Source organism: Ptychodera flava, unplaced genomic scaffold (assembly GCF_041260155.1).
Source record: "Ptychodera flava strain L36383 unplaced genomic scaffold, AS_Pfla_20210202 Scaffold_32__1_contigs__length_2955704_pilon, whole genome shotgun sequence".
In the NCBI taxonomy this organism is placed as follows: domain Eukaryota; kingdom Metazoa; phylum Hemichordata; class Enteropneusta; family Ptychoderidae; genus Ptychodera; species Ptychodera flava.
Window position 1 is genome coordinate 2,884,094 of NW_027248354.1, and position 24,732 is coordinate 2,908,825.

The following is a 24,732-nucleotide window of genomic DNA, read 5'->3' on the forward strand; positions in this document are numbered from 1 at the left end:
TGAAAGCTGAAGCCTCGCTTATTATTTGCTCAAGTTAACACGATGGGGATCAAAGATCCGAGGCCAACATCATTTTGAGCGGGCACAAAACTCGTTACAAATTGAATTTACCGATGTCTGCAATAGCTATCAGGGTCCTTCTGAACGCTTCGGTGACAATGAACTTTCACTAAAATAAATTGTGCGAATCAATGGTCCCCGGAGACCGTTTTGGCAAACTTGTTCCTACAAGATGCAGCAAAGTGAAGATTTAAGACTCTCTGTAGTCCACTCTACGCCAATCATGGTCTAAAAAGATGCAATTTCAATTGCTTTTCCTAGAACAAACAGAGTTGTGTAAAGCTGTAAAAATCGTCCGCGTCCATCTTCTATAACGCGTTCAGATATTACTTGTAAATATTGCTAAAGCGTTATATCTAGTTTGTGCCGAAAATAACATCACAGACGCCCTGATTCCTTAGTATTTGATGTGTACAATATCTATAATCAATTACGTATCAGCAGAATATGATATATAATATAAGTGTCAAAGCAAGACGGTATAACATTCGAAATCGCGATCTTGATTGGGCATGTACTGTAAAAAATACTAAATACATCTATGGTTTGTTTTTCCTTGTTTTATTTCCATTTTTTGACTAATTTCCGAAGTTTTATATTCACATTGCCTTATAGCAAAACGTAACTTTCATTTCATTAACATACTGCTACGAAAAAAAAAAGGTGGTTCACCCAATGAAATTAACCATACCTCCTCTCGACGTGTTTCTACTAGCGTGTCACTACCACGCACTACAGTTGTTCATCTTGAAAAATTCGATTAAACCTGCTTCTCATAATGCCTACAATAAATAAAACAACAAATTCGGACCGAAAACATTTTCGATATTTACACTTCACTGTGTACATCGCGATGGCACTGCTACAGAAAAAGAGCCGACCAACGTGAAATGCAAAGTGTACCCATGTTGGCGTACCAGAGCATCAGCACACTTTCCAGGCTGTATTCTTCTGTGTTCGGTGCCTGCAACGAGAGCGTTGTTGTTCTGCTTGCTAAAACGTCACACATCTAGTTCTTGCATTGCAGTGTGACATGAATTCTACCACTCCTGGTGAAACTTGACCTCCCATCGGACTCGCGTTGCAACCAAAAGCTACAAATACTAGCGCGGTAAGCCAAAGAACATCCCGGCAACCAATATCGTTTTAGCAAAAAAACAGCAATAGGGCAGTTTGTTGGTGGAGAAATGATATATAAAATTTAAGTCCTCTTGAAATATGCCTGCAAAGTCCGACTGTAAGCGCCCATATATAATAGCCCCTCGGAGGAAAGGAATTGTACGGCACATTTCACACATCCAGTATCATCAATCCATGTCTTCACACCCATGCTGCATCGGTAGATATTATCTTGTCCTTTTGTTTGTGCGTTGTTGATGTTTGTTCAAACTTCTGGTCTGGAAGATCCTCAGTTGTCTAAAAGGGACAATCGAAGTTTGGTTTCAAACAAACGACTCCAAAGAAATACACACAATGCAGCAAATAGCAACAACCACGAAATTTAAGAAACTTCGACATCAAATTGAATGAAGCGGGTTTTTTGTTTCGTATATTGGTAATCCTATCACTTTCACATTCATTGCAATAATATATATGATGGTTGTTAGTGTTCGATGTGGATTACGTTGATGGCTTACGGATATACTATATTGTCAAATACATTGTGTAAGTATGCATTTGGGAAAGATTGTTAATAACATAATGTTAGAGTTGCGCCTGGATTGGTTATTTGGTTGAAGCAATGGACACGGTTTGTTTCGGCAATGGTGCAGAGAGAACACGTGTTTGAAAGCACGCTATGCGATTGACATCGCGGCAGATTATGCTACTTAAAGAAATGAAATCCGGAAAGCTTCTTTCAATAGTGCGATGAAATAGTTCTTTGATTTCGAGTGCGAGAAAAGCAGGGTCAACAAGGAAAAGAAGTAGTACAATTTTCTCGCCATCTTGTGTTTCAATATCCCTAGCACAAAGTTATCATACCTTTGGATTTTGAACAGAGTTACTTCCGGCTCGGCGAAAAATGTCAGTATGACATCATAGGTCACCAGGGAGGTCAGGGTGCAAAGGGTTAAGCTGTATGCTCTGTCCGTTGTACGTATATCATGCTGCTCTATACCTAATTCGACTAATTCGAGATCTCGTCCCTATATTTATTTCAAAATCCATATGATTCTGCGATAAACTCGCCATTTTCAATTGGAAACTTAAAAACAAATAAAGTGAACAGCACATACCTCCTTCACTTTTGGGAGGTGTCTCTTCATCGGCTGTAGAGCTTTCCTACAAACAAAACGATATTTCGATACAGAGAAAATTAGCCTGTGACTTTTCTCCGGGTCACCAATAGCCTGTAAGTTCTCAGATTTGACATTGATAGGGTAAAGTTTCCCCGCCTCAGCCATTTTGCCCCCTCCCCCCCCCGAAAGTAATTTGACTGACCCTCTTCAAAGTCGCGTTACTTCAACAAACGCGGAGTTGTGAATAGTATATGTCGCAAAATATTAAGAAGCTGCGCCGGCAACTATATGGTCTGTGCCTCAATATATCACCGATGTCCAATATCAACGTCAAACGACATGTTTAGCCGTCAAATTGCAAAAGGGAAAAAATCTGTGATCATGAGGTGCTTTAAAGGTGTTGAAAATACATGTTAGATCAAAGTGCTACATTCACGTTGGTGTTAAGGTAGGTATACTCTACAAAATGTGTTTCATCATTAATTCACTTCATGTACGTATTCTTAACTGTGCCAATATGTTAGTCATTGCAATTAGGCAGGGTAATGACAATGATGATGACAGGCAAATACGTTATGAAGAAGATATTCAAAACTCGGTGAACCACAATACATTGCATAAAATCAGGTCAACAAACATTAATTTCACGGCAAAACGCTCATTTACATGTCTTTAAGACAGGACATCGATGCACTACACGCGCAAACTCTTCAATATAAATTGCCATGGTAGAGATTTCGCAAGCTCATATATTTAAATCTTTTTAGCAGTGACAGCTTCCTCTTGTTTACTGGCGGCGGCCCGATCGAAAGCAAAATTCTGAAAAGCAGACGATTTTGCTTTCGTTCTCGCCATCAAACTTCGCTATTACCGGTTTTAAATCCGGTTTCCCAAAGTCTCCCAAGAAGTTATCCACACATACTACAATTATAGTATAAGCCGGGTGGCTAGACTGACACTTGACCGTTGTTCCCGGATGTGAAACAAATTGCTTGTGTGGCATCAATATTTACACACTGATATCAAAAAAAGTCGTAGAAGTGAATTTTACCTTCTTGGAGTTTGTCTTGTCTGGTTTAGCATATATTGGTTCCATGGCTATTTCATTGGCATTTTCTTCAACTTTCTTGGTCTCATCCACGTTAGTCTCTACGACCTTCTCGCCGCTGGTATCTACAACATCCAACGTAATTAAAGGTTTAGTGTACTGGAAAAACGGAAAGTGTTTTTTTAAATCAAAACTCGCGAAAAATATAACTGTTCTCAAGTGGTATTCGCTGAGATACAACCTAATATATACCTTTTCCGTCTGGAGACGACCTCGGCATTGCACCATTCTCAACCCCTTGGTCTTCAACGTTTGTGAACTCGTCTACCAGAATCCTGAAAGGGGTGAAAACGTTAGCTTATTAGACTTTTCTGGATTAACATGATACCATGACAGTGTCTGCGTAATTGTCAATAATAATAATATTAGAAATATTTACCCGTTCATATTATAATAGTACATATTAGACTTGAAAATAATGCGAATATTTGTTTGCTGACGTCGTATGATAATTGATAAAAGATTACAGAATTTTAAAATCAAGTCAGGAATACACGCTAATCTCTCTCTGTCTCGCTGTCTGTTTCTCACTCTTCCTCTGTCTCTATCTATATATCTTTATATCCATCTATCTATCTATCTATCTATCTATCTATCTATCTATCTATCTATGTATATATATATATATATATATATATATATATATATATATATATATATATATATACATACATACTATGTATATATAATGTCCTACCTATTCATTTATCTTCATCTATTCATCTATCAATCTATCTTTTAAATTATATCTCTACATCTAAACTATCTCTATCTATCTATCTATCTATCTATCTATCTATCTATCTATCTGGTAATCTATCTATCTATCTATCTATCTATCTATCTATCTATCTATCTATCTATCTATCTATCTATCTATCTATCTATCTTGTTATCTATTGATCTGCATGTGATAAGCTGTTATATATAAGAACTCTTATTTATCCATGTCTGCATTATGCATTTGTGTAAACTATAGGGCAATCCACTTAATATACATTTTCTAATACCATCAAATAATAAGAATGCCTGCTAAATATATATTTTCAACAATCAACATACCCACTTCGGGAGTCATTTTTTATTGGCGATACTCGGGTTTTGTAACGTTTGGTGACACCTGTAAGCCTCAAGTACAAAAGAGAGTCCATACCGTTTGTACGCTATTTGACACCATTTCTGAACTCGTTAGAAGTGTTAGCGTGTTAGCCATACTTAATCGTGTTATTTCATTTGAAATGGTGAAAACGCTGCCCTTGGTCTGACGTCAAACCAGAATCAGTGTTGATGATTAGAGCTTTCCACTTACTTTTTAGTGTTTTCTTCATCTGCAGCGCCTGCAACGAAATGGAATATTGGAAAATGGTGAAGGAATAGGCTGGTAGGCATGTGTCGGTAACGTTTAAGCTTATACATTTGAAAAAAAAAAAAAGATTTTGTTATATTTGAACACTGTCTTTAATATATGATTACCAAAGATTATACTTTTTCATGGTTTATTTCAGAGGATTGCATGACAAAAGTTTCGACCAGTATCAATAAATTAATCAATCAATCTCGCTGCCAATTTTGCTATCTCTACATGATTTACCATGGTGGCGCTATGATATTAAATAGAGCAAAATAAATGTTAATTATCCGGTAGTTAGGTGTTATGTGACTTTTTTTGCTTTGTATGTTAATTTCTTTAATTTTAGTTAAAAAAACACAAAGTTCAATAGCGACAGGGTACAGAACAGTAGACAACGGAGATGTACACAGCTACCATCTACAGTGTGTATGTGCTGTGATCTCCATCAGGGAAACACACTAATCAAGTCTCAGTATATATAAGCAGCAAGTTATTTTCCTTACCCAAATATATTGGACACTGCGCATGACACGGTGCGTGCAACATGCTTGTTCTTTATCATCGTCCATTATGAACCGTGAACTTTACACACAGTGATAGTTCCTCGACATTCACTTTGCAAAACAAGCTTTAACCCATTGAGCGCCAAAGTCAATGTTTGTCACCTTTACAGAATATACCTCAGGCAACGTTTTTTTTTCAAGTTTTTGCCACAATTTTGATAAAGAACTGTAGTCAATGAAATGTGATTTCCATTTGGTCCAAAATTATCAAAAAAAATTCAGAAAAATTCATAAAATTTGTTAAAATGTAGCACTAAAATTTTGGTGGGAAAAATAACAGCGCTCAAAGGGTTAAATTGTCTTACTGATTTAACATATAGCTTAAACTTTAGATGACATTTTAATGCGATGCTATTGTTTTATTTTCTTCTTCTTAGATCTTTTATTCAGCTACGTATCCATACAAGGTACTAGCTTTGCCATCGTCAACAAAAAGTAGTTATCAAAAGAATATTAAGCATTATAAACATACGACGTGTTATCAACTTGAACATCCAGCATTCTGACATGGTTAGAAAGCAGAACATAAATACGTATTATAGAAACAGAGCGGATATACCGTAATTGGCTCAAACGTTACACATAGTGTGGCTCTCACGATATCTTGGGACAATGCGTACGCAATAAAAACACACATGACAGCTGTGCTGCCAACGATTTTAAACGCTGAAAAGGTACGATGGCATGCAACACATTACGATACAATTTGACAAGAGTAAAGCATTACTTGTAGATAAACTAAACAATGACATGAAATGTTGTGGCATAGCATAGCCACCTCTGTGAAAATCAGAGGAAGATTAATCCAAATAGGTAGAAAGAAAAGTTAAGATTAATTTTGTGTGGAGGAATTTAAATCAACAGAAAAAAATAAATGTCTTTTTAGCTGGGGCGCTAGTTATTGGTTAGTGCTTGTCGCTTAGCAACAGCCTATGTTCGATGTAAAACAGAGGTTATAGCCTAAATTTAATAGAAAACTGACTGTATACGGTCACATTTCTGATTTACTACTGTTGGAAAGACACCGAACTGACATTTTATTGCTGAAATAGACGGGATTACTTGAATACGACGCGGCAGCTACATTGTATCAACATCCGCTCTATCGCTTTGCGTTTAACCCAGGAAAATGCGTTGGGTGAGATGTTTTGGACTTCCGCTATTGACCCTTTGCACCCTGACCCCTTGGTAACCAATGACGTCATACGGACATTATTCCCGAGCCGGGTTCAAAGCTACAATGTCTTTGAAAATGTCACTGTTTCAATTCTTGGTGATGTACTTGGTCGATTGATTCCACGCGCTTACACAACAAGGTGTATATTTTCTGATGGCCATATATGAGTTGCAACGGTCGAAAAATTATTTCATCGTTAAAACTTATATTTTTTTCCAATCTTTGCCAAGGTTTGAAAAACCATTTCTATTGTCACACTCGAGTGATCTTTTCCATAAGCTACAGTTAAATTTAAACTATCCCATCCAAAAATTTAAAGCTAATGCAGCTTTAAAGAACGTGAAGTTAAAATGACCAAATTATCTCTGATATTTCATATTGCCAATCTCATCTTTGCGTGTTATGTGATAACTTGAAAACAGACAAAACACTGAAGTATGACATATTATATTTCATTTAAGATAATGTATTGTGATGCATATTATAGTATATGATACTTTTTTTTTATATATAATCCCATGGTATTTTTCTCTGTTTGACGTCATCGTATACGAGTGTTTTTCGCGGAGCCGTGCAACTTCGAGCCGAAGGCGAGAAGTTGTGCGGCTCCGCGAAAAACACGAGTATACGATGACGTCAAACAGAGAAAAATACCATGGGATTATATATTTATCACATGAACAGTCTTCTTATTTTTCTTTTGATGTGAATGGATCAAAATTATCGTAACAAATTGCATGAATTTCGTCGCTATTTGTGTTTTACTTACGCGGATTACTTTCATTTAAAGAGTAAAGCGGCCCGTCACCCAGGAGATACTTTCATTCATAAATCCCATCAAGCTGAAATTTGCTACATGAAATGGTATCTCCACCAACCAGACATACGGATTCTGTCACGTGAACCTGTCAATCATTGTCTCGCGCTGTACCGATGCCAAGGCAAGTCGGCCATCGGTACGGTGCGTGGTGGACATAACTTTCATCGTACTAGCGACGGATAGCCATAGTATTCAGAGTTATTCAGAATATTTACAAATAGATTTTTGAAGTAAATGCAACGACACGATCGAAACAGTAATTCTCATTCTCAGAGATTCCGTGGCTTTTCAAAATATCACACAAGTTTACGACCGTGGCGAGCGCGAAATATGATATTCTGTTCGATGACACACAGAGTGTACCTCATTGCATGTTTATGCCCACAACGCTGCCGTCACCGGTCTCTGCCATGCCGGTGTCAACTCGTTAATCCCGATCTCGGTCGTCAATGTTTTCGTCTTAAGGACTTTGATGTTTGCAGTGACATATATCTCACCCGTAGATACATGTACATCCTAATTTTACTTGACGGAAACTCTGTTTTGAGTGTTGTCTGAGTCAACTTTCGAAGTACATCGGATTCCACAGCGCTGCAATGCATATGTCTTCGCTATACAGCCTTACGCCGCGCTACAGGTTTGATTCCGAGCAAGAATTTACAGAATTTGTTGTATGATGAAGGAAATTTATCGTTTTTAGTCGAATGACTTTATGCTTGTGCCTGTATGTCGCTTTCCCGAAGATTATACTGTACTCATTTATTCAGTTGAACTTCCGTTGAGGTGTAGATTTCAGGTTTATCGCCAACCGGGATCGCCAGGTACGACGTCCACATTGAGCGTTACGAGGCGACGTGGCTGGATCGGCGGTATTCGGGGCGGTATCCCCATTCGATTCCCGATAACAGCTATAGTTTTAGCGACTAGAAATTTCGCTGGACATGCCTTTTATGTTTCCATGTGTGATTTATCGGGTCACCTTTTTTGTAAAAATGTCATGAGAGCACGGCATCGATCACGACAAATCGGTCTATGTTTACGTCGCGACCAGCATAGTGTATTAACGGTACCATGCAAGAAAAAAGTTCCGGTTGATGACGTACAACAGGGGTAATTCGGATTTCTTATCCGTCCTGTTCTACGTCACACAGGTGGGAATTCGGGCCAGTTCATGTGATAATACAAACTTATCGAGACATGGGACTCGGCTGATCAATGGATGGTCAGTTAAGCAAGGTTTGCCTTGACCGAAGTACGCCGCGGTTCGATCACACAAAACGACAATCCATGAGAGAAAATGCCAAGAGAGTTTGACCGGTTGACCTCGCTGTTAATTTTATGCAGGAAATTACAATAACAATGCTTGGTCGAATGACGCAGTGCCTTGGGGGTGGGATCACCAGTGGTATATGGGGGGACTCTATCGATGTGTTTAAACGGTGTATTCATACCTGTCGGGTTGCCTTCCTTTGCAGACCGAGGCTGACAACAGCACAGGATACCCACTATGACGATGACTGTGATAAACACGATAACTCCAACGGCGATTCCGGCGATGGCGCCATCACTCAGAGCAGACGGTTCTTCAGCTGTCATTGGAGAAAATAAGTACACGTCAACAAACGACTGTGCGTCGAAATTAAAATTGCTGGATTATATTGCAAAACCGATAATCGACGAAAAGTTGATGAACGGCGAGTTAGAACCTCAATTTCTAAACAAGAATCAAGTGTATACAACCATCTCTTCAGGAGGAATTCAACATATCGAGAACTACTTCTTCACATTTTCCAGGTGCAGCTAACGGAGCTATTTATCGAAAAAAATATTCCGGGAGAAATTGTTTGAGGCCAGGGAAAATTTTAATTTTGCTTGGGCGGGGGACATATTTTTAGCTGGCAGGGAGCAGATTTTAGTGGGTTTTTTTGTTGTTGTTTTTTTGTCGGGCAGGGCAGACATCGGTTGATTGGCCTGGGGACCGAGATTGGAGGAAAAGGAGGAAAGGGGTCCAAAGTTACTTGTAAAACGGGGACAGGAGAAAATCGACAGGTATTTTTATGACAAGGCAATGGGGCTTCATGTCTGCAGTGAAATGATACAATTTTAAAGGGAATTTTTTTGCAGGGCAGGGGAAATTGACAAGTTTTTTTACACAACAGGGCAGGGGAACTTCCAAAATTCACAATTGGGAGGGGAAACAGGAAAAATATGTGGGGAGTTGGCAAAAATGAAGTTTGAGTGCGGGAGGGTAAGTCAAAAAAATTTCAGTTGGAAGCCAAATCGTGAACAGCTAATTAATTACCCTCTTGACTTAAAATTAGTCAGTTCACATTACTTGTCATGTACAATATATCTTGTCATAATAAGGACCCCTCCAAAAATTCATTGTTCGTTGGCTGCACCTGATGTTCGTCAAAGTTCATACAAATACACACAGATTTTTTCACTGGGACTGAAAGTAAAGGGTGACTTACGTGGTGGCAATTCAACCACTTCGATGCCGTGTAGGTCTCGCCCGGCGCTGTTTGAGGCCTCGCAGAGATAGATACCTAGCTGTTGCTCCGATATGCCGGGTATTGTCAGCGTGCTCGTAATAGTGTTGCCGTCGACAGAGTCGAGGGCGTCACGTATCTCGCCAACGTTGTCTGTCCATGTGATTTTAGGGATAGGGCTGCCCTCAGCAATACATTCCAGTATGGCTTCGGAGTCTAAACTGACTGAAATCTGTTCAGTTGCTTTGTTCAGAATAACTGGAGGAGCTGTGTACAAACAAACATAGAGTTGTGCATACATTAGGTCAAAAAAGGCGTATCCTATGGTAAAACTCATTATTGGCGTGTATGTATGTATATATGTATGTATGCATGTATGTATGTATGTATGTTTGTATGTATGTATGTATGTATGTATGTATGTATGTATGTCTGTATGCGTCCTTGTCTGTTCTCATTGTCTTCTTCTCTCTCTCTCTCTCTCTCTCTCTCTCTCTCTCTCTCTCTCTCTCTCTCTCTCTCTCTCTGATATGTAATGTTGCCAGTAATGATTGAGGTGATTCAGAAAACGTGGACGGGACTGATGTTACTGGCGTGTCTGTCGAGTCACATGAGAGTCAAATACGCCAGGCAATTAGAAACCAAGTTGTGCATCGTCGAATCATTACACGCCTTCTGTCTCTCAATTATACTATGTCGATCGCTTGTTTTTATTTTGTTTTGTCTAGTTTGTAAAAGGAGTATCTCTTTTAAAGAAAAATTGTGTAGGTAGGTGCGAAAATTACAAATAAAAATGCAATAAAGATAATTTGCCAACCGTTGCAGATCTCTAAACTTTGTTCTTCACGAAATGCGTTGAACATACCTGTAGTGCTAGTAGGTGCAAGAGTCAAGGTCACCTTGTTTTTCGAATTGGCTCCTAATGAAAACATTCCACTTAAACACTTTTTAATGCAAATACTAATGTGACAATTGTCGCAAATTCCCTTAATACCCGGCGACAGATGACTCTGGCTAAAGACGTCCTGGCTAATATATGACAGAGTATCCACATCAGGTGTAAGTATCGGAGACCACGTCATGATTTCACTGTAAATGCACTCAACGTAAGGTCGTTGACTTATTTCACTTACTAAGCACAATGACTGATAAGTCGACGCTAGATGTCTCCAGCTCGCTTCCGTCGAAAAACAGCGTCTTCGCTTTGCAAGAGTAGGCGCCCGACCTCCATACATCCGCGTCTTCGATCTTGAAGGCGGCTGATGTGGCTCCGCTCACGACTTCAACCTCGTACATGCCACTGGAATTGGATTGGTATAGACCCAATTGGTAGGGGTCTGGACTTCCCGTTTCGGCCCTGCAGGCCATCTCCAGGTCGGAACCCTTCGTGACCGTCGCCTGTCCCAGAGCGATGGTCACCGTTGATGGATCTGCGTGAAAAAAATGCATAGCTCGAGGGTTACCATGGAAATGTTACATTCTAAAGTTCAAATTAAAATCAAACAAAAAACAAGACAACAAATAGTTTTGTTATCGGCAATATAGCAATAATGTCTGCACGTACTCTCATGGAGGTAGGAATTCTAAGGTAAATGTTGGTGGATGCTTTTTTAGAAAAAATATTTACTCTTTGGATACGTTGAATCAATTCGAAAGTAAAAGAATATGTCGTTGGCACTTAATACTTTTCAAGTCTAATTTGTATTTTTTGCGTCCACTATTTGCATTTAACAAGGCAACCACCCCTTTAAGTGTACTTGCCCTAAGAAGTTCATGATGTTACACGTGATAATCGATTCGATACTTACACTCAACCACTAGTTCAAGGCTCTTCTGGCCCATGGCCGTCGAGTTGTCGTAGAATCTATTGTGCGCCATGCATACGAAGGTTCCGGCGTCATTCCTGCCGGCGTTGCCGAGTGGATAAATCGCCCCGTCGTATATTGTCTGACCGTCTCTCATCCAGTGTACATCGTAGGCTGCAGGGTTGGCGTCGACGGAACACTCCAAGGTGACGAATTCGCCCTCTATGACACGTAACTCATCACTATCAAATGTAATCTCTGGGCCATCTGAAATTAGAATGAAGAAATCACGTGACTTTTGTATAAAACAGGAGTTAACAGGCAAAGATGTGATGATTGCTTTATTGTATCATAATCGGTTAATTATATTTTAGCCAGCATGGAAATCTCGATAAAAAGTAAAAAGCTAAAAACAAGGGACCGACCTATTTGATAAAAAGAGACTAAAAATTTTGAAAAGTTTGTGAATTTAAAGCAAAATTCTCTGCTCAATCGTAAGAATATCAGAAGAACAAAAACTGAAGCAAACGTTTTTTTTCAATCGGATCATGTAACGTAAACGTTGTTGAAGCATTGACACGAAATACAATATGTAAATCGCAATACATGTATAGAGATTATGGTAACAATGAGGCGATATAAAATTTAACGAAAAAAATTTCCAGCCGTTGAGGTTTTTACTGTGTTCAGGAAGGGAGGGGCATCCTCCCTGCTGTTATAACATATCAATGTTTTTTACCGTAAATTAGCATCTGTAATTCGTTTCTCATCTCATGTTTGGTTCTGTTTTTTGGTTTTGCAGATACATAATATTCTGTGGCATTCGTATGAAAAAAAATGGAGTTACAAAATTTGCACGTAAAGGATGGAATACCCTGGATAATAGCTAATTGCATGTCATCAACGGAAGGGTGTTTATGAACACTAAGTTATGATGTGCGATCTTAGACGATACGCAGTTGTTTGTGTCGGTTATAGCTTTTCTTTTCGCTCATAGTTGACGCGCCGTTCGGTGTACAGGTAATTTAATGACACAATTGTGCCCAGGGTAGGCCCGCCGCCACACTACTGGGTTCAAGTCCCGAGTGTCCTGACGGGTACCTAAAATGAAAGACACAATGGCTGAAAGCCCTTGGATGAATCAAACAGCACTTACACTGGACGTCAAGATCAAGGTCAGCGCTGCCGATACCCTGTGTGTTATCGTAAAATGTGTTGGTAGCGGTACACGTGTGAATACCCGTGAACTCTCTGGTGACGCCAGCCAAGGGCACGACTGGATCTGTGAAGGTCGTGCCGTCATTGAGTCTCCATGTAAAACTGACATTCATCGGGTTGGCTTCGACCACGGTGCAGTTCAATGTCACGTTTGCGCCTTCTTTAATGGCCGCTGAGGGCAGTGTTGATACCATCGGTGGATCTATATTTGTTTAAAAAATCAAACAAAACTGTCAGCGTGCACCAAGTGCGATGAATGCACAAGGAGATAAAAGCTCTCAGTAAAGTTATACAGAATATTTTCGTCATGCGAAGGTACAAAATTATCTGCTGTGTGCGAAAATGAAAAAAAAAATCAGCCTGATAAGGTCTAGATTGGTAAATTTATTAAGATTGCAAGTTTATCACAGACAATTTTCAGCAGCCAATCGAATAACGATTGAATCTCAACGAGGTTAAATCATTGGTCTGATGACTCGTCGACTGTGACAGGAATTTAATGTCAGCTATGTCCATAGAAGTAGCTATTAGAGGCTTCAAATCGCTGACACTAATGATTATATAATTTATTTTTGTAACTGTAATCTTTAATTATATGCTGACAAATCGCTGAATTTAAACCATCTTATTGTCTTTATGCACCAGACATTCTCTGCAATTTGAAGACCATGAGCAATCTTAATACTTTTCTAATTAAATTTTATATGATATCATGTGCCTTTCAATTATCTATTTATATATAACGTGTCTTTGTCACGTGATGTAGATAACCCTCTGGGGTTCAAGTTGAGTGTTTTCTCTTTACATCTAAATAAATAAATAGAGATAATGAAATAACAATGCACTGTGGTTTTCTCAACGGCTATATTGTAACTTCTATTTTTTCATATTTCCTATTCATTTGTGTGCACCATTTCAGAAGGCATCTATACGAAAAGTTGTTGGAAAGGCTTAACTGGATATATTCAAAGAAGAACAAGAGATTTTCCGTTACAGCACAGCTTTTGCGTTCACAATGACTAGACAATTTGACATTTTCCGCAACTGCAAACTTCAATTAGGGAAACTGCGTTCCCTTATATGTACGTGTTAAATTTGGCAAGTCACAGATGTGTCACATTTTCTCCGTAAAAGATATACAGTGATTGTAACTACGAGGTCTCGAAAATCAAAGTATATGTTTCATTAAACGAGTTTAAAAAAATTAAAACATCCACGTCTGAGAATGGAGAATACGTAAAAACACAAAATGGCATGCTAGAATCGAAATTCATCTGAAAATACTTACATTGGACAAACAATTCAAGACTTTCCTGGCCCATTGCCGTGGAGTTGTCGTAGAATCTATTATGAGCCATGCACACGAGTGTTCCCTCGTCGCTACGATTGGCGCTTGCGAGCGGGTAAGTCGTACCATCGTAAATTCTCTGACCGCCACTCATCCAGTGTACATCGTAGGGTGCAGGGTTGGCGTCGACGGTACACTGCAAGGTGACCGATTCGCCTTCTTTACAGAACACCTCCTTTCTATCAAAAGATATTTCTGGTCCATCTGAAAATTTTAATTAAACAAAATCGAGAGTCATGCATTTTTTTTTCTGTTCTGATATTTGTTACCGAATCGGTTTTTTTTGTATCACGAGACATATTTAACCATCTCCCTACATAATGCCCTCATGTTGTACAATGAAGACCTACAAGGGGTACATTTTATATTGCTGTAAGTTTAAATATCATAAATCTAAATGTCCTTTTGTTAGTTCACTTACACTGGACGTCAAGATCAAGGTCAGCAGTACCGGTTCCCAGTGTGTTGTCGTAAAATCTGTTAGTACCAGTACACGTGTGAATACCCGTGAACCCTCTGGTGACGCCAGCCAAGGGCACGACGGGTTCTGTGAAGGTCGTGCCGTCATTGAGTTCCCATGTGAAGTTGACCATCATCGGATTGGCTTCCACGACGGTGCAGTTAAGTGTCACGTTTGCTCCTTCTTTAATGGCCGCTGAGGGCAGTGTTGATACGGTCGGTGGATCTGTTGGTATAAAAATAGACGAAATTATTTCTCGGCTTGGGATGTGAATAGACCCAAATCTAATGGATAATTGAATCTCAGACATGTCAATGACAAGTCAAGATCATTACTGAATTCGAATGTAAATCTATCTGATGTACTTTAATTTAAGACTGGCTGTCAGAAATTACATTCCCATGGTAACTATTATCATATCCGGCGACTTTACTTTTTATATCAAGATGAAGCGGCGATTAGAAATATTTCTCTAAATATTTGCTTCGGCAGTGAAATATTGTTTTCTTAAAGTGACGAGGACCTATTTGGATGTATTACACAATCTGATTCGTGTGTTCGTACTTGACCGATCATGTAATCGTCTCTGAGGTTTCTGTGCTCGTTCGTTCGTTCGTTCTTTTGTTTGTTTGTTTGTTTTATTTGTTGATTGTTTGTTTGCTTTTGGACTTCAATATTCTTATCAGTTTGTCGGCATCAACATTCCGAAGCTTTGCAGATTTCTGTGACCGATACATATACATATGCAACTGCATTGCTTCAAAAGATGCAAAATATATTACTTATCTAACTAGTATAGTAACAAGGAGAGCATATACTAGCTACTGATGTCCAAAAAGCAGAAAACTCTTGGCACAATAATAACAATGGGATCAGATTTAGTGTAGGACCCATACAATCCAAAATAATCAAGTCAATTTACACTAACTCAGCGTGCGATTGTCGACTTTGCAATAGACCGCTACGTTCATGATTCTGAATTAAATTCGCAACTACCGTTATTGACCTTTCCGCCTAATATGCTCGTATAAACTAGGCGCTTTACACACTGACGCAATCATGCGGGTTTGCTATTTGAAAATACTTACGTTGGACAACCAAGTCAAGATTTTCCTGACCCATTGCCGTGGAGTTGTCATAGAATCTATTATGGGCCATGCACACGAGTGTTCCTCCGTCACTGCGATCGGCACTTGGGAGTGGGTAAGTCGTACCGTCGTAAATTCTCTGACCGTCTCTCATCCAGTGTACATCGTATGGTGCAGGGTTGGCGTCGACGGTACATTGCAAGGTGACCGATTCGCCTTCTTTACAGACTACTTCCTGCTGGTCGAAGGAGATTTCGGGGCCATCTGTAATTGTAATAAACGAAAGTGACGTGTCACCGTACAGACCAAGATGACTGAGCTGTTTGAATGACAAAATTATTGTACGCCAGTCAATGTTTTCAATTCTCACCAATAATTCAAAGATAGGTCATTTCTATCATTTAAATCGAAAGGAGCCCTGCCATGGCATTGTGGGTGATCAACCTTGGCTAAAAACGTGGATATGATAATTTGCTATCTCACTTACACTGGACGTCAAGATCAAGGTCAGCGCTATCCGTTCCCTGTGTGTTATCGTAAAATGTGTTGGTACCGGTACACGTGTGTATGCCCGTGAACTCTCTGGTGACGCCAGCCAAGGACACGACTGGTTCTGTGAAGGTCGTGCCGTCATTGAGTACCCATATGAAGTTGACCATCATCGGATTGGCTTCCACCACGGTGCAATTCAGTGTCACGTTTGCGCCTTCTTTAATGGCCGCTGGGGGCAGTGTCGTTAGCGTAGGGGGATCTGATGGCAATTAACATACAGAGAAAAGTGGACTGGATGGGTGTTATTTCTTATAGAAAGGGTGTTCATTCGCTGAGGACAGGTCTGTCTCGATACACCGCCCTCTCTCTCTCTTCTCTCTCTCTCTCTCTGTCTCTCTCTGTCTCTCTCTCTCTCTCTCTCTCTCTCTCTCTCTCTCTCTCTCTCTCTCTCTCTCTCTCTCTCTGCGGAAAGTATTGGAAAGTTTTTTTAAATGTTCAAGTATGATTCAATTTGTGAGACAGTGAAAGATAATATATAAAACAGGAAATAGTGAGACAGAAGAGTTGAAAGTTGGACTCGGTGAAACGGATTGACCGGACGAATGACAACCGTTTTGTTGTCGTTGTTTTCTTTCTTGCTACTGCTTCACTTTCCATTATTATTATTATTATTATTATTATTATTATTATTATTATTATTATTATTATTATTATTATTATTGTTGTTGTTGTTGTTGTTGTTGTTGTTGTTGTTGTTGTTGCTGCTGCTGCTGCTGCTGCTGTTGTTCGTTATGATGATGATGATGATGATGATGATGATGATGATGATGATGATGATGATGATGATATGGTGATGATGTTGATGATGGTGATGGTAATGGTGACCGTGACAATCATGGTGATGATGATGATGATGATAAACATGATGGTAAGGAAAGAGTGATCATGTATCCAATCAAAAAATGACACACACATACACAAAACGGGTTTGAATGTTAGGATGTAACGTAATCAGTGAAAGTAATGATGTTGCAACGTCATAATGACAAACAGAATGGAGGCAACGATATGGCGATAGTCATGGCGATGCAAAGTGTAAATCGGTGGTATGAGAATGCAGGGCATAGAAAAATCAACACAGGAGGGAGAGAAATGAGTGAATCGTGAAGAGCAAAGCCAGAAAATTAAACGACTGTGATGATAATCGCGAAAGGTTAAGGCTATTCTCACTTACACTGCACCGTTACCATGACTGAGTCATTTCCAATAGCCGCTGATCCGTCCCAGAGAGTGCTGTTTGCGTAGCATGTATATAACCCTTGCTGAGTTCGGGAAATACTTGATATCTGCAGGTTGTTGCCGTATTGCACCATACCGTCGAAGCTCTGCCAATAAACGTCGGGGCTCGGGTTGCCATCGGCGGAACAGCTCTGCGTGTAAGATTGGCCTTCTATGGTGATGTTATTGCTCTTGTCGGCGATGATGACTTCAGGTGTAACTGTTTTTAAAGGCAAAAAAGATCAGCCTCCGAACTCGTTAATCAAATCAGATTTACTTCAAACTGTGACACGATAGCGACATGCATGCATGCATGCGGTCTAGAATTTCTAAATTCTGTAAAAATATGCAGTGTAGTTTTTATCATTCACAAGTAACTGCAAAAGTAAAACAAAATGTATACATTAGGGAGGGAGCATTCATTCTCTGCTTCCTAACGTCTCTTTATTCAAATTTTGACACAATCATCATCATGATGACCGCCGGTGTCCGTTTGTATCTCCACACAGATACCATCGCAATTTGGAGTTATGAAAGTAGACAGACTTTTGTTCTCTTTGAAGCTTCATATAGTGTAGGTTATTTTTGCAAAACGAAGTTCCTGCCCCCCTCCCCCACCAAAAAATAAATTGAGTCGCAAGTCCAATTGTTGGACTTGTCACCACGGCCCGTGGGACTGCAACGATATCCTATGGTAAACACGATTGGAACTAATTTGGGATAATTGAATCTTTACATTTTTCAAATTTCTCAAAAGTGTTAAATGCCATATAGGTGAATGTTGCGATGTTATAAGGTTATTGCCAAAATACCGGGATTTATGTCCGAGTTCATCGTGCAGCGGAGGTATTGTCCAAGACGCGTAGCGTCTCGGACAACACTGAAGCGTATGATGTACGAGGACATAAATCCCCGTATTTTGAGAATAACTTATTATACACCTTTTTAGTCCAACTTTACCAGAAAGAAGTCGAAATTGAAGCGTCTTTCGGATGCCCGTTACGCACTGTACTGAGCGATCATCTCCAGCAGGCTGGGGACACGTTGAGCGCGTCCAAGCGCACAGAACGAAATTTCAACCCGCGCTGCGCGGTGGACATTGTTGTCAAGTAGAAATTGTACTTAAGCAGCAAAATTTCAATCGAATTTACAGGTTTTGGACTGACCATGATTTAATTTGTGAAGTACTGAACGCTAAGAAGTATATATTCTTGTAAAAAATGTAAAATATTCCCTGTTTTTCACCATGTTGACGTAAAGGTGTGTTGAGGTCAAAGGTCATATAGCGTCCAATAACCTCTACAGTTATTAGACTCCGCGTCTCCTGATACCGAAACTTACTGTACGACGAAACTCCATAGGTTACAGACGCAGGTGTATAATAATACAAATTAATCCTAAAACAAGTGTGTAACTTAAAAAGAAAAGCAGATGAGCTTACATTATTGCAGATTAAATCGACATTACTTCACCATCTAATTATCCCCAGTTCCAATCGTGTTGGTATGTTTTGTTGAAAAGTGAACTTTATTTCGGGCTAGATATAATTTGACGACAGGAATATTCGTAAAGAACACAATGCGTCAACGTGTCAAGTCTGTATCTTGCATTTCAACTTGTTATTAATAGAAGAACACACGATATTGAAAATAGTATCACCGATTACAGCTATCCTCACACCCACCCCCTGCACCTTTATTTTTGACCATTTACTTACATTGCACGTCGATATTGATGGTGACATCGGCAGAACCCACCGATGAGTCCCAGAATGTATTGTTTGCTTCGCATGTGTAGTCTCCGCCATGATCACGGCCGATCTCTGTGAAGTTCAACCAGGCGCCATCAGCGTTGGCACTTACATCGCTCCACTCTATGACGTGAACGGCTGGATTGGCCTCGGCAACCATGCAGGCAACCGAAAGTGGCGCGCCCTCTAGCACCACAACACTATCGCCAGAGTGTTTGGCGGTACCATAAACTTCGGTCGTGAGCGCAGGTTTGTCTGTAAAATACGAATCAAATGAAGACTATAAATAATGTTTACTATCAATAAACTATACGGTTGGGCAAACACGAATGGATGGCAAAAATATGGAAGTCGAATGACGTTGTGAGAAATTGAAACTACATTCATGAATTTTCTTGTTATTTCAGTAGATATGTTTCAAACATTTACATCATCATATTTGTTCAACAATTTGCGAAATAAATTCTCTTTTGGGCGCTCTGTAACCTCGATTTGTGGCAGTACCTTCAGAGCAGACGTCTCAAAATCAAACTTACATTGCACGTCCAGGGAGATACTACCGGTCTTGCTTATACTGCTGCCGTCCCACACTTGACTAACGGCGTGGCAGGTGTGGTTGCCAGCATCACTCCTCGTTGCGCCGTGAACGTGCAACTCATTGCCCGCTTCTGTGCTACCATCGGGATGCATCCAGCTGATGACGGGTGTCGGATAACCGTCGGCGGTGCACGTTGCATGGTAAGAGCCCCCTTCGACAACTCTGCCGATGCTACCTTCATCCTCTACAATCACCACGTCGTCCAAATCTGCTCGTCGTAAACAATAGGGTAAAATCAGTAAACGCCAAAGTCAACTCGTCTCAAGATTGAAACATGTTGAACATAAGTTTTGCCCTTTGAGAATTTCGTAAATTATTTACCCTTTTCATTTTAATCATCTGTCGAGCAAGATGAGAGGCCCTCTAACTTCTCGTATATTCATATTTTGCTTACTCATACTGTTACCTCAATTTCCACCATTTGTTTTTGAAAAAAAAAAATCCGTCCTATGATTTTTATCACAATCATAAATTGCCAGACCTGACTACCGTCTGAAGACCTGAAAACCCATGTTGGCCAACTGAATTAAACGATGGTATAATAAGTTTGACGTAAAATGCACCTGAGTGGCAGATATGTGGTCTTTCTTTCAAATCTTTACAATATTATGTCGTCCTGTCGCTCTAGAGGACACCTTTTGAAGTGCTAGTGTACGGAGTTTGTGAAGTTTTTATTCGCCTTTTTCTTTAAAAAATGAGTTTACCTCAATAGAGTAGACACAGGGCTAGACATTATTTTGGCTAATTTTTTTTTATACAAGAATGAATGTATGAATGCTTTATTTCACAAGATGCCTCACAGTATACACAATAATGAAAATGAAAAGGAAAGGTGTATTTCTGATGTTACACAAAGTCAATAAAAGTAAGAACATTGCAGTATTGTATAATCTGGTGGGAACCATGAAACTAGTCAAATAGGCCAGTCGAGTTCATGGCCCCTGATTATACTAATAATTATTCAGAGTGCTAGTGTAGATTCAGTCAGTGATGTTTCAATGTGGACTTGAAAACGTGTCTACCTGAATTGACAATTGTTTGAGACAGGCAGGATTACCACGATAGCCAGAATTAACACATCTATTGTAACATTTCAAATTCTTCACCGTGACAATGACAATGATCTGAACTTTTATTACTGACAGTAAGAAAGATTAAAGTTAAAGTTTGGGTCAAGAGTGCAGAATATATTACATTGCGTAGCATTAAGTAGAACCCACCTCGGTGACGGATATTTCAACTCTCAAATTTCTACAAATTCTGATCTGTAACTAGTGGCTCAGTGTCAATTTAGAGCTCTTGTTGGAGAACGAAAAACTTTCACCGAAAATATAATTTTCCCCATAGAGTTAACACAGGGGTGGCGACCATTTTGAATATCACATATCGCAAAATGTTGGGCATTTTGTTTCGCTAGTTCAAAACTTTGCACGGTAACCGCCGATTTTATTGTTGATTTGGTGAGAGAATGGTTGAAAGTTTCATTTAGGAAAGTTTTAGAAAAAGTTTGAGTCTTTCACTTTCAAGGTGCATACTATCTTAAGGCAGAATTATATATTATAGCCCAAACATGGACTATGTGCCCGAGGGTAGGTGACCATTTGCCTGACGTAAGGAGGGCAAATGGTCTCCTGCCCCGAGGGTACATAGTCCCATGTTTGGGCTATAATGTTTTTATTACATGCCTCTCTTACTCAGTTTGCACCAAAAATATTTATGTTTATTGGCAAATTATAGTAAAATGCTTTATTTTCGTTTTAGACGAAAAACGGTTAAAATAGAACAATTTTCGTCATCGAATGGCGCATTGATATATGTAAACTACTGTTATGCGGTTTATCAATATTTTTATGCGAAATTTTCCAAAAACCGGATTTTCTGTGCAAAACATGAAATTTCAAGACTTTTGCATCCAAAAGTTTTCAAGTTGAAAATAGTTCCGGTTCACTTTCAGTCCAGTGATGACTATGCGGCCCGCGACGTCATCGGCGAGTTACCATTGAATCCTTTGGAGCGCGCGACGTTCGATATTCGAGGCATGTAATAAATCTATTGACGGTTTGAGAGAACATCCACCAAGACCGACACAACGCGACCAGAATACGAAAAACCAAAAAGTACTATAAAATAGGGCAATGAACGGGTGGAAAATCGTTGTTTCGAGCAGTCTTTCTGGGGCGGCAGTCCAACAAACCTTCCTGTGCAACTTGAAGGCGGTGTTCAAGCGGAGTTGGAAATTTAATTTTACTGCTCAGCATTGGGTTTGTTTCGTTGGGTTCGGGAAAAGCATCGTATTGTGACAAAGAGATGACCCTGAGATTGACATTCGGAAAAGGCAGTGCAGTCACAATCCTCACCGTAGTGTAATTACTATATATTTGGCAAGCGCAACTTGGAGGTTCTAATTCAAGGGCACATCGGGGATGTTTTGTTCTGACCGGAGGAAAGTAGAGAGATTTTCTGGTGGGAACAAGGGAAAGTGGAACGCTTGTTTCCTGTTTGTTTGTTATTTTCCGAAATCGTTGTATGACTGCAGTTAGAAGCAGCCATCATTTCACCTTTGGAGTTTAATTTGTATTTGTACAAAATACGTTCAATTGCATATTTACGTAGAAAGTACATACTGTCACATTTTCTACAAAACTCATTTTTTGGGTGCCCCTTTCTGTCACATTTCCCAAACATCAATCAAACGAGAAATACGAAACATGGACGAGTCCTTCGATGGTAAATACTTCGCATGATTGTTTCTAATCTACTCGGCTCTAAAATTAGAAACTACGAGACGGCACAGCACGGGTGGCTGTTATTCGGCCTTAAGGACTGGTTTCGCTTTTCCTTGTTCACGGCCATTGCATTTGGGGAAAGCAAAAAACAGTAGAGCGAGAATAAAGAGTAGGCGCTGACATTTATGATTTCAAACTTCAAACACCAGAACACGTGTCATGCACATTACCTGCCTACGTTGAAAAACAGTTGCTGGCGATAGCGGTAGCCGGATGTCAGCTTTATTAAGAAATGATTGCAAATGGATTTAAAATCGAATATTTGGTTTCTCCGTTAAAATATCACTTGATTATGACAAATAAATTTGTTTACTGGCACTGCGTACACTTCTCGCAGTTCAGTTCCTTGATATCGCTGGGACATGCCAGATAGAGTAGGGTTGGTGTTAGGGCTAGGATATCAATAAACGTTTCCAAATTTTGCTCATGATGCATAGGAAACGTATTGATTAATTTTTGATGCATGATGGGTATTGATATGAGAACGAGACGACTTACATTGAACAACAACGGCGATGTCTTCTTCGCAGGATAACTGCGACGATTGTTCGTCGGACAGCTTGGGGTGCACGATCCTGCAGTCAAATCTTGTACCGTTGTCGGTTTTGTTCAGCGTCGTTGTCAGGTTGTGTGTCATTCCCCTTACCCTTTGAACTTCAACACCGTCCTTCAACCAAGCCAGGTCAACGACTGAAGAGGACATGCATACAAGTGTAATTTCTTCGTTTTCTACGGCGGTGTAACCCGGATGTATGCTGCATTCTGGTGCCCCGTCTGCATGGAATAAGAAAAATACCGCAATGATACAGTGTCGCTCACATTTGATCAGAATTGGTACATACCAGTATCACGGGTACCAAAGATGAACAATAAATGTTGTTTCTATCTGTTCAGTGCAGGAAAATTCTACGTTGATATTATGACAAAGATTTCTGCACAGTACAACCAGAAAAACAACAAGAAATATTTAAACCAGAAAAATAAGAATGACAAAAGTAAATAAACTTTAGGTACTGGAGGTAAATTTTGGCAACATGCATAGCAGAAACAGCTAGTCCCTCTTAGTTTGAGCAGGTCTGCTAATATGTAACAGTTCATAAACAATGACAGGATATGACTTAAGTCAGTTGAGTAGCCTGCTTCAGTCATTGGCTTGCCACCACTCCTGAACATTTGCAGAATTTCCCTTTTCTTACCTCATTTGCACATTTTTGACACTGACGTGTTCATTTGAACAACGTCACATCTCAACCCCTGCATCTACCTGTACACCAAACACTGAGATTGTAGCTTTGGCGGTCTGGGAGCCTTTGCGTGTGACGGACATACATCGGCACATACATACAGACATACAGACGCCACCGACTAACCATATAAGCTCTTTTTGGTATTTATATACATACAAATATGAGCTCGTAAAATGAGCAAAATATTTTTGACAGATTGATACATAGATAGATAATAGATAGCAAAGATAGATAGATAGATAGATAGATAGATAGATAGATAGATAGATAGATAGATAGATAGATAGATAGATAGATAGATAGATAGATAGATAGATAGATAGATAGATAGATAGATAGATATAGATAGATAGATAGAGATAGATAGATAGATAGATAGATAGATAGATAGATAGATAGATAGATAGATAGATAGATAGATAGATAGATAGATAGATAGATAGATAGATAGATAGAGAGAGAGAGAGAGATGAGAGAGAGAGAGAGAGAGAGAGAGAGAGAGAGAGAGAGAAGAGAGAGAGAGAGAGAGAGAGAGAGAGAGAGAGAGAGAGAGAGAGAGAGAGATAAACAGACAGATTATCTCTGTAATTGTTTTACATTAACTAACTGACGACAATAGAAATATATCTGATGATATGTAAAGGACAAATTTAAATCGTGATAATTTTACCAAATATGAGCTACGCTATTTTACCAAATATGAGCAAGTAAAATGAGCAAAATATTTTTGACAGATTGATAGATAGATAGATAGATAGATAGATAGATAGATAGATAGATAGAGATAGATAGATAGATAGATAGATAGATAGATAGATAGATAGATAGATAGATAGATAGATAGATAGATA

The 24,732-nt window shown here is 39.4% G+C and overlaps 1 protein-coding gene across 1 annotated transcript; it reads right to left on the minus strand.

Annotated features, from left to right (window-relative positions):
* Positions 1 to 605: 605 nt before the first annotated feature.
* LOC139127509 (hemicentin-1-like) lies at positions 606 to 23,403 on the minus strand. Its single transcript, XM_070693421.1, has 18 exons — positions 23,133 to 23,403; positions 19,787 to 20,056; positions 19,218 to 19,505; positions 17,457 to 17,720; positions 16,218 to 16,481; positions 15,731 to 15,994; positions 14,604 to 14,867; positions 14,123 to 14,386; positions 12,773 to 13,036; positions 11,620 to 11,883; positions 10,945 to 11,241; positions 9,794 to 10,078; positions 8,771 to 8,908; positions 4,718 to 4,745; positions 3,601 to 3,683; positions 3,352 to 3,473; positions 2,298 to 2,343; positions 606 to 1,476 (listed from the first exon to the last, which is right to left on the minus strand). Exons 1-18 carry the CDS (start codon positions 23,335 to 23,337, stop codon positions 1,469 to 1,471), a joined length of 3,618 nt encoding a protein of 1,205 aa, XP_070549522.1. The 5' UTR covers positions 23,338 to 23,403; the 3' UTR covers positions 606 to 1,468.
* Between the last annotated feature and the right edge of the window lie 1,329 nt (positions 23,404 to 24,732).